This window comes from Zonotrichia albicollis, chromosome 4 (assembly GCF_047830755.1).
Source record: "Zonotrichia albicollis isolate bZonAlb1 chromosome 4, bZonAlb1.hap1, whole genome shotgun sequence".
In the NCBI taxonomy this organism is placed as follows: Eukaryota; Metazoa; Chordata; class Aves; order Passeriformes; family Passerellidae; genus Zonotrichia; species Zonotrichia albicollis.
Window position 1 is genome coordinate 16,163,105 of NC_133822.1, and position 16,221 is coordinate 16,179,325.

Genomic DNA, 16,221 nt, shown 5'->3' on the forward strand with positions numbered 1-16,221 from the left:
GTTTTTCCCTTTACAACCTTCATTGGTCAGTCATCCCCCTTCTTGCCAGTGCACAACAGCATTGATTTACAATGGTTTGATACAAATTCTTTCCTTCTAAACATGCACCCTATTCAACCCATCCTCCTACACAGACTTAACCAAATCTCCGATCTTTTATTTTGCAATCATGTAATGTGATGTGCAATCTTCTGTAAGATCTCAATTTTAGCTGAATAGACAGTCTCATAGACACCCTTTTAAAAGCAGATACTGACCTTGAGGTGAGGCTGAAGGAAGCAGCAAATCCAGGAGGAGATGCGAAAGAGAAAGAGAGTTTGTGAAAACAGAGTCCAGAGATAAAGCAGTTCAAGAATAAAGGACAAAACAAGCAGATATAAATCAGGTAATGACACACAGACACACAACCATTCACAAACACAGAGCTGCATGTTTTATAGACATCTAATTAAAAAAAAAAATAACCAAACCAAAAACCAAGAAAAAGAAATAAGAGAAAAAAAGGACCTTTAGATTAGATTACACCATTTCAACTAGAGGCAACTTTCGGTAGAGAAAATAGTCTCCAATATGTAACAGTTCTTGGAAAAAGAAAATAAGCCATCTTACAAGAAAACTCTGGATTTATATCACATCATTAGCAAGTACCCTTCTTCCAGAATTCAAATGAACATTTTGAAAATACAGAGTTTGACTATCTGAGATGAAACCTGATGTTTCCTTTATGACATCTTCTAAGGGCTTATTTTCTCTCCATGAGCAAGACATGCAATTTTTTCACTCTTCCTGCAGATGATGTCAACTTGTATAAAGGGACTAAATAGAAAGGAAAAAAACCCAACCACAGAGAAAAGTCCTTGAGACCTGAAGATTTGTCAAAGCTAAAAGCTCATCTTTCTTAATTTTGACAGTGAAGTCACCCCTTCCAAAGAGAAACAAAAAAAGCAGCTGCCTCTTCTTCCTGTCATATAATTCTCCTGTATAAGGTGCAATCTAAGAACAATAATGACCAAACAGGTATTTTTTGACAGTTCTCTCCAACATTGCTCAACAGCAGAATGACCAAGACAAAATGCTGGAGTCCCCTTTGTAACATGAGGTCCCATAGGTTCATTATTGCTTTTTTTTTTTTTTTTCAAATGTCTCCAGTACCTTTCATAGGCATCTACTGTCAATTTCACTGATAACAGCAAGGTAAGTCCAAGGGACCATAAATATAGATATTTTCAAACTGATTTTAAATTTGATGATTTTCAGTCAACAGAAAAGAGGCAAATGAAATATCCTTATGGCCAAAGTAGCAATTTGGATTTGAAAACATTTGTTGTACTTCTCCCATGGCAAAATTTCACTCTAAAAAGGCAGGATATGTACTGGATAAAAATATTTCTATATTTTCAAATTTATATTTTTTTGGCTAACTGCTATATTCTTTATTACTCTTGGTATACGGAGGCATGTAAATAAAATTTGAAGTCCTTATTTATGACATAAATTTTACTATCAACTCTGTTGGGTATTGAATTTGTACAAGCAGCTGTTATTGTTCTGTAACAGATTAACTAATGCAAAAGTACTTTTCTTTGGCTTCTCAACCAACATTCTTCAAATCAAGCTCTTCAAGGACAGCTGTTGTAAAGGCTGTATTATCTGGGGATTTGGGGAAAGATGAGACTTGTAAAGTGCCAAACACCACATCTCAGTCTTTGATCTCGAAGTAACTCACAGAGTTCCAAAAGCCTTGGTTAATTCATACTGAAAAACATGTAAGTAACTATTCTGACTGAAATCCAAGACTACAAACAAATTTAACAAAAGGGAACAAAAATTTGAAAATAAACAGTTGGTTAAACATGGGAATAAATACAGTAAGGCGAAAAATTTTAAATTCTCATTTTGTGTTTCAGGGATCCTTTGGTTGTGTTGTGATGATGTTGATATTGTGTCTTCAGTTTAACAGTGAAAAACATACAGGCTACAACTCAGAAGAGTCCAGTGGAATTTAAATGAACCACACAGTTCTTCCAACTGCTGTTAAAGGTAGCATCTTTTGCTGGCACAGGATGAAGGCAAACCAGCATGTACAACACTATGCTGAGGTCACTTGCAATTTTCTGTGTGCTACAGAAGTATTATTTAACCAGCTGCATGGATTTTAAACAGAGAACAATTATTGCTACATCTCCATTTTGTTATGGAATAATTCTTTCTCCCAAAGAAAAATACATTTTCTGTAATTGCTAGCCCCTTTTCCAAGTTTTTGTTACAGAGGCAGAAAATATTTTTTAGAAGTGTGAATTTTTAGAATAATCAATGTTTAGCTGAATGAAAATAAGGACTATGTATGAAAGCACATTAAAATTAGAGAAAATCTATAAATGTGCTGTCACTAAAACTAAAACCAAGGCAGACACCTGAATCTGCCAGCTGTTGGGAAGCCAACGGAGACCTGCCATGGACTGGAGCTGCAGCCTCAGTGCATGGGCTCTATCAGTGAAATTGAACACAGGAGCACAGCAAGCATCTGCCCCAGGCAGCAGCCCCAAGCAAGCAGGACCAGATACACACCGAGACAGACTCATTACACAGCAGAAACACAAGTTTGAGTTTGCACCCTTTCCCTTCAAGCAAGAACACGCACTTGCAGCATTCCTTACAAGACGCAGCAGCAGCGCTCCTGCCCAGCCCCATTTACTGTGTGCTCCGGTGCAACAGTCACACAGGGAGACAGGACAATTGTAATGCCAGCTGGCAGCCCCACAGAAACCCCCACTTTCTTTTAAAATATCATCCTGGTAATTTTAAAGGTAGAACTGACTTTAATCTGATCACTGGGTGCAGATCAAAAAAATGAGATGTGAACGCTTAAGTGTTTTAATTAAGAAATCTCTATTTCAAAAGCTGTTGGTTATTCCAGCTACAATTTTTCCACATGCTTGCATTATAGGGAGTGGGATGAGCCTGCAACATTTGTCTCAGATGTACTTAGGATGTAGTTTATGTAACGATTTTCAATCAGCCTTTGAATTCCCCTTGTCTGACAGTGAGTGATTGTGTTTATTTATTACCCTGTCATCCCTTCAAAGCAATCTGACAGGGAACAATAGGCATTTGATCTTCCCTGTGTCTGTCAAAGCAGAGAGGCTATTTATGTTTACCCCTTTTGACAGATTTACTTGATAAAAGAATGATGGCTGGTCTTTTCCTTTTTCCTAGGCTGGTATTTAGAGGGATGGGGAAGGGATGGAGAGGCAGACACAGAAGGTTTGTGTGCATGGATCCAAGAGCACAAACCATGCCACAGATGGCCACAATGGAGCACTAAAATGACAATTTCACTGAATTACTGGCAATTACTGCATATTCCTCTTGTTCTTTCTGTACTCCAAGACAACACTGGGATCTGATGCTTTTATTTTTACTATATCAGTTCTGTAAAAGACAGTTTTGGTGGGTTTGGTGTTTTTTTGCTCCTTTCACACTAGGTTGTGAGTATGGATACTCCCATATTACTCAAAGATATTGACTGAAACAAAGCTACAAAACAGCTTTGGAAGAGATGTAGTAAAGGCAATGAAACTGATATGCAGACTTGGCTCATTATTTCCAAGATGCTCTTCCTCCTCACATTTATAATTATTTTAATTATATCACAGCTCTTACACTGATCTAGCAGCTGGATTAGGAGATATCTGCTAAATAAAATCCATTATTGCTACAATATAATGCAGATGACAACTCCTATACTCATTACAGATAACAGGCATGAGAGGGAATGCTTGAAAACCACCTTGATTTAATGATACAGGAAGGGGGAAAAAACGGGAAATAAAGGACAGCTAAACAAAGAAGAAATTGAAGAAGGGTATCCCATTATATGAAAAAGGTGAGGATGGACTGAGGAGTCACTTTAAAATCACTGTGATGGGGTTTTTATCTGCTGCTCTCTACAGATGGATTTGCAATTACTGTGCCTTTCTTTTCCTTGCTTAGATGTAGGTTTAAAGAGTGATTAGTGAGTCAGAGTGCTGCTCTTAAGGTACTTTAACAAAGCCTGACTTCCAGAGGGCAGACACTTTCTGAAAACCAGCATACTTTCAAATGCCTTAAGTTAAATACCTGTAAGCAAACATGTCTTTATTCTTATCTGTTTAAAGAAGTTATGCTGATATGAAATGTTTTGTGTTTTCCTCCTCTGAAACTTGATACAGGACTTCAGGTGTAATGCTCATCTTGTATGAAGATAAAGCAAGACTGAGAAGAACGAAATTACTTCTTCCTTTCCTAGCTGGGAGATGATGAAAATCTTAATATTCAACAGATCTGTGTGCTCAGAGGTGGAGCTGGGCTAACTATGGGCCTGACCACTTCTTTCCATTACAAAACCCAGTTCTCAGTTGCTTGCCAAATATGAAAAAGTTGTGCTGCTCTTTCCCATGACAGGTTCAACCTAACCAGGGATTTTTGTGGAAAATTTCAGCTGTGTCCTTCACAAAGGCAGTAATTTTTTAGAAAAAAATTGTTTATTTATGGTAAAGAGTGTATCATTTCACATAAAATGTGAATTAAAATTATAAGGCAATCTCAGAATATCCTAAGTTTTGAATGATTTACCTTAGAATTTTAATGTTCACTTAAGCTACAGATTTTTGAGGGAAATAGATAAAAATACAACAACAGATTCTGCCTTGTAATAATACCATGCAAGTGTAAATAAACATTTGATTTTATGTTTTATGGCAACAAAATAGATTGAAGTATTTTAAAATAATATTTAATTGTTTCAGGTTTTCTAATGCCTGAATCAGAGTTCAATTCATTTTTGGAGGGCTATAATCAGTTAAGACACAAAGAATTACAGCCACACCATCTTCTCAAGGTTAGCTTTAATGGTGATGATTATGACTTTATAAACACCTTTCTTTAATTTTACACCATATCTCTTACTTTAAATTATTGATGCCTTGATGTGGTTGTTGCTTAGGAATGCTATAAAAAGCTATTTAAAAATTCACAGAAACAACAAACCTGAAAACCAAAGACAATTATTCCAAGGTATGAGTAGCAGTTTGAAAATAAGTATTTCAGCTTCAAACTGTTGACTTAAGCTTAGGGCATAATTTACTAGTAGTTTCCTTTACACTATTCTAGGAAACTGTAAAGTTGATGGAAAATACAGCTAATTTCTCTCTCCATCTATCCTTCATAGAACACTACACAAACATTATGTGTCTTAAAAAGAGACAAAATAAGATATTCTGCATTCTACTGCCCACATTTTTCAGCACTCCTCTGAGATCCCCCAGTGTTTTTTAATCTTTTATTTACTGTTGGGAAGAAATAGTTAAGATGAGGACTATACCTTTTGGCTGCTACAAATTAAAAGTTGGAAGGTTTCTTCTTCAAAAGGGCATCCTTAAATTCTTTTCCAGAAAACTCTCCAAATTCTCTTTCTTAAAATAGCCACTAATTCCAGCTGTCCTTAACAGGACTGCTGGTATTCCACAGCTGAGTGCTGTCTTCCTTTGCTCCCAAAGCAAAATTTCCTTCAGGAATAAAAACAAGCCCTGTGTCCTTGCAGAACTACCTATCTTATATAGTGAGTGTGCCAAATGAAAATCAATTTTAAGCCTACAACTGGAAGTAGCACTTCCATATATATTCACTCAGTGCTCTCTTCTGAAGAAACATATACAGACATACTTCTTGCCACCTTTCAAGAACAAATTTCTCATTTGCACAATATGTGCACACCAACAGAGATGTGTTACTGTATAGGCTGTGTATAAACTATTCTGTGTATGAATTATCATCACAATAAAACTCAATAATAAGTCAATACTTGTACAAACCTATGGCACGAGGAATATTTGTCTGCTCTGGGGTGCCCTGAACCCCAGGCAGCACTGACTCTGACCCTCATTCATGGAGAAAGTTTCCTGGACTTCAAGATAGACTGGAATCCACAAAAGTGTGAAATATGTTGTAGAGAGCAGTGTAGGTGTATCACTTGGTGAGAAATTTAGGTTTTGGGATTTTTAGTGTGTTGTGGATGGAAGCAAGATGGGAGGGCACAGGGTGTTGTCCTGGGTTTCCTCTTCATCCTTCTTCTTCAGTTTGGTTGACATTTTGTAATTGGGGAGAAATTCTGCCTTGTGGGCTCTTTGGGACCAGTTACTGCGTTAAAAGGGAAAATAATCTCAGTGTCAGTTCTTCATTGGATAGTTTAGTCTTAAAAGACCTTGTAACAAGAGAGCAATTTTGTGCCTTGCTGCTGAACTCACAGACTGTTTTAGTGATAAGAAATAATCAACACCTGAGTCTGAACATCAATTACTGTCTCAAGTACCTTCAATCCAGACCCACAGAAACTGATAAATACTGACCTCTATCAATGACACATTTTAGAATACTTGAAGAACACTAACTTTTAGCTGGTTCAGGCAGGTAGGTAGGTAGCAGAGATTAGAACCAAAGGCAAAACACAGCAAGAAAAACAGAATTAAAAAGCAACAGCTTCTGTCAGGTTTAGATCAGAGAGAACAGCAGCAAACTTCCTTTGGACTGCGGTCACGAGCAGCGCTTGCACTCGACATAAGCAGGTGCTGTTTGACCTAGGGAAAGAAGCAGCATTGCAGCAGCCCCAAGCAGCAGCAGCAGAGGCCACATGGCAGCCCAGAGGAGGAAACAGAAGCCTTGAGGGCACTCACTTTCCCAGGAAGTCCCACACAAACCCCCCCAGGTGTTGCGGTGCGGGGACCGACACCTGGCAGGGAGGGTGCGGAGTGCGGGAGCCGCGCTTTCTGAGGAAAGGCACAGTCACAAACACCCCCGGGAACAGAACAGAACAAACAACACAACTCGAGGAGCGGGGGGGACAGGGGGAGGAAACAGAACACAGAACGAAAAGTTACAGAGAGACAGGAGGTTATGGGATGGCAGTACAAAAAGCAAACAGTTAGTTACAAAGGAAGTGAATAACCAGACAGCTACAAAACCTCTACACCACCACAATAGGGGGCACAAATAAAACTTATGGGGCTGTTCACCCACAGAAGAAATGTCCCATTCAGAAATGGGACTTAAAGCCCACCTTCCCATAAGAAAAAGCAAAATCCTCCCCACAGAGTATATATACCAATGAGCTCGTCCTTTCCACCTTGTGTGGATTCTAGACTATTTTTCAACTTTTGCATAGCATGCACCATAATTAACACACTTCTTTTAACATCTTTCATCTGAAAAGCAATGTCTCCCAGTCAGTAATTGCAACAGCTACTGAAGAGTGGAAGCATTTTCCTCTTTATGTTACCTTAAGCACAAGGCAGCTTTGCTTGCATTGAAAAGGTTAAAAGAACAGTTTTCTGCTTTTAATTTCACCTTCCTCTCCTTACTGTCCCTTCTCTGTTCCTCTGTGCACACCTCCCTAACAGGTGACACATCTCTTCTGGGGATGAAACTGTGATACCTTTTCTCTCTCCCTGACAGAATATGGTCTAGTTGTCACACAGAACCAGCAAGAGGGAAAACCACAGGGAGGAGAGACTCTCTTTTGAAAAAATCCCTTTTTTTTAGTACAATTATTCTCTGTATGGGACTTTTTTCTTCTCATCTTGCTGCACATGGAACACTAAGTGTTCCTGATAGGAACAGCAATATTTGCTGCTTAGCTTGCTGGCAATTGCTTCTGCAGGCACTAAGGCTCTTCTTTGCACAACACAAACTTGATCAGCTGTACAAGCATTAAAAGACAAGATAATTTCTACCTCACTGTGCATGGACCACAGTTTAGGAACGGCTTTCAAAAGGCAAAACTATCTATTTTTTTTCCTCCTGGAAACCAGGACTCTTCTAGCTCTAAAACATGCATGTAACATGCCTTGATATATAGGTTCAGCCACAAAAGAATATTTTATAAACAAGCATTGTAAATAAAAACAGGACCAACCTATACATGAAATAGGCACGATAAAACCTCAGCTTTGTGCAAAAACTCCCAAGAAGAAAGCAAGCTTTCAGGGAATAGTTCTTTGGGGGAGCACTTGAAAACAACAAAGGTCAAATACAATTATTCAGAAAGAGAAATTACCAGTCAAAACCTTACCATAAAGTATCTGGAAGTTTCTCTTTCTCCAGTCCTGTGTTTATATTACAGTTCTACCTGAAAAATCCTTTCAGGTGCTGATACATGGCAAATTCACCACACTAACAGCATCCAAATTAGATCTCTAGATCATGAAGACTTCTTCTGTTTCCACTTAATGAATATTCTTAGATTTTTCTCCTCCCCTTGATTTATTTGGCTGCTGGCAGTCACATGATAAAAAAGATGTTTTTTCTTTTACATATTCAAAATACCTATGCTAAATAACAGAAATAAGAGAAAACATACTCTATCTTATCTCAGTACTTGTAGAAAAGATAAGTTAAAAAGAGAAGAGGACCACTTAATTTTTTGTAAGACTGACAATCGTGGCAAGAAGGAATGGATAAAACTGAATAGTCAAAGTATTTACCCAATTGTTACAGAATGATGTCTACTCATTTGAGGGTTCTACATTTCCATAGTAGGACTTGAGTCTGTGACTGAAACATCAAGAAACTACCATGTAAAAGGACAAACAATAACTGCTTTGCAGATGTCTAGAAATGCATATTTTCAGAGAAAAACTAACTAAACTAACTCTGTGAAGATGGTGCAATTGCTTCTATCAATAAAAGGAGATCCATCCTAATTTTTTTCTTTGTTATTGTTCCTCCACAGCCTATAAACTTTTTTGTTTATAGGACACTTGTGTCTATTCAATTTTTGATGCTGCAAGTCAAATCATGATTAGTTTCTGAATGCTAATGTAATAAAAAAGTCAGCTTGCATTAAAAGCATATGTAAGAGAATTCTCTTCCTGCCATTTTAATCTCCTCTAGGAATCAGACTGACGAATGATGCATATTTCTGACTTCTCCTAAACAGCAGTTATTTGTCCACAAAGAAAAAAAAAAAAAACAATTAAGGCACAATGAATATATTTCTTCCCCATATTTTAGTTCTGATAGAAGTTTGCTGCTTGTACCTGTTCCCTGGTCAACTTGCCTGCCCTAAAGAGGATGACATGGGGAATGTCACACCTGAGATGGGGACCCCAACAAGACTGAAAAAAAAAAAAATCACACAAATGACTTTTAGCTTTTTCATGTCTATACTCACTCAACAATATCAACGTATTGCCTGAATGTTCTGCTGACTGCATTATGTACCAATGGGCTGAACAATGCATCACTCAGGAAAAAAGGGAAGACATTAAAAAGAATTTATCCTCACTCCTGGGTGTTTGAGCTTATGCCACAGGTATGAAGAATTTTGGTTAAATAAAGCAACTCAGAGAACACTAACAGGATGTTGCCTACAGTCACAAAGAGAGAAGCAGCCCAGCTGGCAAACTGAACTGTTCCAGTGCTCTGTACGTGTCAATCCAAAGAGAATGGATTTCTTAGAAAAGAGTTTTTCATATCATTCTGAAGGGCCCATAATTTGACAATCAGCAAGCCATGAAAAACAACCACTGATTGCAGAACCTGAAATGTCCTCCACTCACTTGCCCTAATCTTCCTGACACTAAATTGTACAGTACTTAAGTAGAGAAAAGACAGAAAGACTATTCTGGCACAAGGCAAATGGGAATAATCAAATTTCCATTTTGCTGCTCCAAGTTGGGAGTGGTAAAGTAAACAAAAAACCCCAAACAGGTATTACTGCCCAGAAATTTGTTCTTGGCCCACTGTAAGATGAGAAAATGACAGAACATAGAATCTAATTCCGATTTTTCACAAGATCTATTACTTATATTTGTGATTCAAATGTCATGGAATCATAACAAATTTCATTTTTTTTCTAGGGACATTATAGTCTTCAGCCTCCTGGCTCCAAGAGAAAGATGGAAAATGCTGAATCAAATTTTGCTTGGACAAAAGCAAATCTGCTCATCAGGCTTCACTTTGGCCAAAGTTTACCTGTATCCCTACCAGCACTGAGTTATGAGACCACTTGTCAGAAGAACCTGAGTAAATAGTAACACAAGCTCTGAAAAGGCATTTTTCTTATTTGTTTCTGTGAAAGCCAAGCTTGAGGAATTTATTGTATCAAAACAACAAACTGTTTTACAAACACACCAAAATTTCTACAGCTTTTCCTACGCTCGCCATTCCTTTATATCTCTATCTACCCTTCTAGTTCTACCTATCAGCCCTATTTTTGAGTAGCCAGGTAAGAAAAAGCAGATGGTAAGACACCCTTTTTCTAATAATGTAGCAAAATAAAGGACCAAAGAAACAAAAACTCTAAACAGACTAAAAGACTTTTCCAAAACAGGCACCCTAACGTTTTTAAGTCAAGAAAAACAACTTATCGCTAACTTAGTAATGCGAGTTTTTTCGCTCCTTTTTAAACTTTTACACCATCCTCACCTTTCCAGCTCTGCTATCTTCTTGTCCTTGTCATTCTTCTCGTTCTCCATCTCCTTGAGGATCTCCAGGAGCCGGTCCACCTCGGCCTGCGCCTTGCCGGACTCCTCGCGGTAGCGCGTCACCTCCCGCTCCAGCTGCTGCAGCCGCTCGCCCAGCTCGGGGCTGGCCCTGGCCTCCAGGGTGGCCTCGTGAGCCTGGGGGAAAAAGGGGCAACAAACACCATTCACATGCAGCTCTGACAACCCCAAAATGCCATCTGTGACAACTCCAGAGTGCTATCTAGATCGCTGCTTCAAAACGGCAAGATTAATTATTACACGGGAATATGAAAAGCCTATGCTATCTTTAAGTATGGGGAAATACTCTGCAGAAAAACAAATTTAGTTTTTTAAATTCAGCTTAAAAGAATACATGACTTTTAATCTGAAACAGAAAAATAAATCACAGGTAACAGCCTTCAATAACTACATCACTCTGCAAAGTGTCAGACCTTTGCACGAATGGTGCTGACGTGCTCAAGCTCTTGCCAGTTCTGTGAGCGACACAGACCAGGGTTTATGACCATGGCTACTGAAATTATCTTTGCTTAGTTATCTAGGAAATACATTTTTCAAAATCAGGCTGTTGGGACAAAAAGTACCTCTGGACTGAGGATGAAATGATCCCAATGAACTGATTGTTTGGGGAGGGTTTTTAATGGCTTGGTTTGTTACAAAAATCACAAATTTATTAGTAAACCAAATTCAATAGTTCCCATGCACATAAGAGACAGGAAGAATGCAGTTTTAATGCTGGAAGGTAAACAGCAGACTAAAGACTATCATTTTTCTCTTACCCTGCTCCTCTGTTCTTGTATCTGAAACTCCAATTTGCTATCAATTAAAGCTGTTTCAGAATTGCTCAAAATTACTTCAGTGAATGGCAAGTTTGATGGAGCTATTCTGCTCATCAGGATTGCCTGCAAAAGCCCAGGCCTTGCTCTTCTCAAAACAAACCTACACCAGAAAATAAGACTACAGACTTTTCTCCTCTCTGTGTGCAGCTGTGGAAAGTTGTTTTACAAGCTGCCAATGTTCTGCTCCAAAGCACACTAAGTCTAGATCTGATAGTATAGGACTCTGTTGCTTTTAAAGGTAATTGGAGAGTACTACAGCAGTAAAAAACTCAGGGCAGAAAGCTGCTGCTTCCAAAGAACCAAATAGCAAAATTGTATTTGGCTAAATCTGTTTAGTTATTCAGTAAAACAAGACTGGAGGAAAATATCCATTCATTGACTCCAACATTTTTGCCTTGAAGTGTCTAGTTTTTAATTAGTTTCTTTAGACCCAAGGCCACATTCTAGTAGAATCCAGGAGACTTGTGGAGCAGAATATTATGGGACTGTGGAAAGTCTTGATGCCTGTCTTTAATGGGATTGACCTTGGGATGGATCTGGCTTTCCCAAACAAAGGTTCAAGTTCCAGGGCCTTAGCCCTGCAGCTCTTGTGTGAGGGTCAATAATAAGCTGTTGTGGCTTTCTTTTGTATAAAACAACAATTCCAGAAATCTGGTTAGGCTGGACAGTATTTTATCCTAGAAAAAAATGCCCCAGGGTCTCCCAGGCAGATGTCAGCAAGAGTGCCCAATAACCAAAAATCATGGAAGAGTAGAACCCTTTCCTGAGGTAATGCATTTAGGAACACTTAACAGGCTCCCTACTTTTGAGTGACTTTCTAGCCAAACCCTGACACTCCTGTGCCACTGAGCTGTGAGACTGAAAACCCTGCACTTGGGCTCCTGGCTACAAGTGCATCCCTGTGAGGCTTTGCAAAGCCTTTTGGAGTCAGGGCTGTCACTGCTTCCAGACTCCTTGCTGCCCCATGAGCATCCCAAATCACACACCCTTGGAAAGGGCTCCCCACAGTAATTAATGCCCTGCCAAGAGGATGCAGACTCCAGGAGGAGGTGGCAGCAGTGAGACTGACAAGTGTGTCAGCCCCACGAGCAGCTGGGAGCACCAGGGGACACAATTGGCTTTGCAACCAGCATTGCTGGCTCTTTCTGAAATGCTTTTTTTGGGATTTCCAGCCTGAGGAAATCTGAAATATTTTATTTCATTTCCTTTTCAACTACACCTTAAATTTCAAAAACCCTCTCCAATCTTTCCTTCCCAAATACAGGGAATTGGGAATACTGTTTTTGGGGTCACCTATCCATCAACCGAGGGCATCAGTATTCCCTTAAGAGACTCTGTGTATAGAGTTAAGTCTGGTTTTCACCAGACAGAGCCTGGATTTAGGTATGTTTCCAACATCTCAAATTGTTTAACAAATACTCCTCCAGGCTCTTTAAAGTCATCCAAAATACATGATCAGATAATCAAGAAACTTCTTTTCAAAGAAAACAAAGTTAGGCTGTTAGCCTGGCTTATTAAACTCACTAATTCAAAAGAAGTTATAAGACCTAATGCAATTTGACTGTCAGAACAGTCCTGATTTATTTCACTCTGCTAATAAAAGCATCTCCACAACAACCCAAGAGACAATACTGAGAAGAGGAAATAAATTTTCTTTTCTAGAGAATTAGCCAACAAGTCAGTGTGTCTGGTTCTTATAGAACCAAAGGGCTATTTACAGGACATAAATTATTGGTTAAGACAAGTAACACATGTTATTTGTATATAATGCACATAAGTATGGATACTTTCACCTAACACAAAGGGAATGTTATGTGATATGCTGTAAACTGGAGACCACTTCCTGCACTCTGAGTTACTGACTGAGTGACTTTGGTCCATTTTGTGGGTTTTGTACAAAATACGTGTTTCATGACTGTCTCTAAAATCCTACTGGATTCATTTATTGTATAAGAGAGAAAACCAATGCATTCAGAGCTTTCCCACAAACTCACATCAAGATCTGGAACAGATGAAATTGGCTACCTTCCCTGTGCAAAATAATTAATCTTGGGGTTTTTTCCTTTAACCAAAAAGCAAAACACAAATAATGAATTCCTACATTGACAGTAAAAAAAAAAAAATATACAAATTGCCCCGCCCATCAAAGGTGTAGAGAAATTCCAAAATAAGTAGTAATTTCATTTTTGAAGCAGAATCAACATGTAAAGTGACAAATGCACCAATAGTTTCTCCTGCATTAAGAGACTATAAGAAGTCTACCTCATAGGTTTGACTTCCATCTCTGCCTGGCACAGGATTTGTAAATCTGTAATTTTAATATAGTTACAAACAAATGTGATAGTGTATAAAAGAAGTATGACAAAAATTAAATAAATGTAGAAAGCAGCCTGCTGAGGGTGAAGGGAACACTGCACTTTCTCATCTCTGCAGATCACTGAGTTTACCTGATCAGAGGCCATTTAAACCCTTCAGTTGTTACCCCTGACACTGGCATTAGCTCTCTGTGCTCCTGTGTGGTATCTAACAGGTGAATTAAAGAGCACAGCCAAACTCACACATTTCACTCTGCACTGATGCATAAGAAACAGACACATTTCAGCTGAAAAAAAAAACCATGTTAAGCTCTGCTTTTATTAGCAAAGCTCATCTGATCAGTATTAATCCTTGCCAGTGTGAATTCAGTTTCAAATTCTAAGTGGCTCAGGGCTGAGAATAGTTTAAGTTTACTACTCTGGATATGTTCTCCCAGTTTTTAAGAGGGACTATAAAGGAAGAGGTGGTTTAACAGCTTTCTGCTTCCCTGCTCTCATTTCCCATCTGGAAAGTGGTAAGTGATGGGGTGACTGCTTCAGGTACCTACAGAACATAAGAAAGAGTGATTGTTTCTCAACAAAATAAATGTACTCCAACTTCTCTTGCTTCCACAGAAAATCAGCTGACAAAGCCAACTTCTACAGCTAAAACAAAGATGACCAATGTTTCAGAGAAATAACCAATATTTACAGATGGAGAGGAGTGGAAGACAAAACACATTAAAAAGAATTTTCTAAGTTGATATTTCTCGTGCCAAAAACCTCTTTTTTAAGAGGTAAGATTATCTTACACAGCCTAAAGTGTGCCAGAGACAGGGAACATAACAATAGCACAGACCCAATTTGAAGGTTCTAAAATGTAAATAAAAATTCCAAACATTATGACCAAGACTCCAAATCAATATTCCTAAAATATTAACTAAATCAAACAGCAAATAACTCACAGCAAACACTTTCTACTTTTACCTATGAATTGAGACAGTAAATTCAGTTTAACATTTCACATACAAATGTTGCCAAGAACTTTTGGCCATGAAGTAAAAGTTCCCAAGAACCTGAAATCCCATTTTAATCCACCCTCCTACCTCCAAGGGAGCCTCATGTCTCCTAAAAATAGCAAATGCAAACACAAATACAAAAATATATTATGATTATTTACTGCAAAAGACAAACACTTTACCCATCTTCTGTATTAAAAGCAGAAATTCAACTGATAAAACTTTTGTGCTGTCTTCTATCATGCCTTTATTAGTTTTAACAGAATTGTAAATTTAAAAAACCATCAGGCTTTTTCCTCCTTTAGTTCCAAGGCTCTACACACTCTAAACTGTAAAAAAGCTTTTTGAAAAGGCAGTAATGGAAGTAAAAGGCTCAGGAAATTCTGTGATATACTATGTACTGTAAACTTGAGTCTGTCACAGAGAGTTGTTTGCTGTCTTTTAACCATCTCTACATGGTTGGTCTTTGTTAATGGATCTGCAAATTTTTGACACTGAATAAGCAAGCGTTCAGTTGGAATCAATTCATAAACAAATTATTTTCTTTATGAAGAATCATAAAGACAGGAAGACACCTCTAGAGAGGCAATTTCCATTACTTAAAAAATTGATTTCTTCAGTGGTTCAAATTGCCAGGGATGTCATTAAACATAAACCATTTGCTCTCTTTGGATTCAGCCCAGCATAGAGTGGGCAAAGCCAGGAGGGAAATTCCCACAGGAGATTTCTCTTTGTAAATCCATTTTAACTCCCCCCACCTGCCTCCTCTGATCAGGCCCTTACTCACCTGACTACTGCTTTACAAAATCAGGACACAAGGAATGAACAGACATTTAGTCCCAGTTTTTGGATATTCAATGTATGGCTCTATAAGCTGCTTATTCTTAACTGCAATATGACATTAAAAGAAATAATCCCCCAATTTTCTTTCTTATGACAGCACACAGATGGTCTGCACGCCTCATAAGAGGAGGAGGGGTTTGGCTACAGAGAGCAATCCCTATCATGAATATGAGCAGGTATCTATTAGCCAGGTGAGCTAGATGGTAACCAATCATAGCCAACCAAATTTGGATGTGGAGTCTTTGGAATAGCCCACATAAAGAGCTGTGGGTACCAATAAACTCTCTCTGCTCCATGAAACCCTGGTGTCCTGTTGTGTTTCTGTCTCCCCCACCACAACACTTTGTCATGCTGATCACAACTAATCACTCCTTAACACCACCTGTGGGAAATGAGGATGCATTACTAAACCTGTTGTGCAGGGGAAAAAGCAAAATGGAAATGTATTCTGCCTTATTCACTCAATGCTTTCCTGCTATTAAAAAAGCATTTTAGCAGCTTATTTCTCTGGATGATTATCATGTCTCATGTATATCTGGCTCACTCTTGGAGCATTTGTCATGCAATATTGAAAACAGCAAGACTCTAGCAGACAATAATTTAGTTATGAAATGCTATACAAATTACTTCACAAGGAAAAATGAGAAAGACCACACAGTGCGACACTGGCCATTTCCTGAATTTTGAATATTTCATTTTTCAAAATGAG

At 38.4% G+C, this 16,221-nt stretch overlaps 1 protein-coding gene across 17 annotated transcripts in view; it reads right to left on the bottom strand.

The window, feature by feature from the left end:
• The window catches only part of ERC1 (ELKS/RAB6-interacting/CAST family member 1), a 269,997-nt gene that overhangs the window by 146,659 nt on the left and 107,117 nt on the right, over positions 1-16,221 (bottom strand). For 11 of the 17 annotated variants that reach the window (XM_074538921.1, XM_074538926.1, XM_074538924.1 and 8 more), the window contains 2 exons: positions 10,462-10,655; positions 258-269 (listed from right to left, as the gene is read on the bottom strand). In XM_074538921.1, coding sequence (XP_074395022.1) covers positions 258-269; positions 10,462-10,655 — 206 coding nt within the window. The remainder of the gene's footprint in view (positions 1-257; positions 270-10,461; positions 10,656-16,221) is intronic. The other 6 variants (XM_074538929.1, XM_074538927.1, XM_074538925.1 and 3 more) reach the window with 1 other exon arrangement.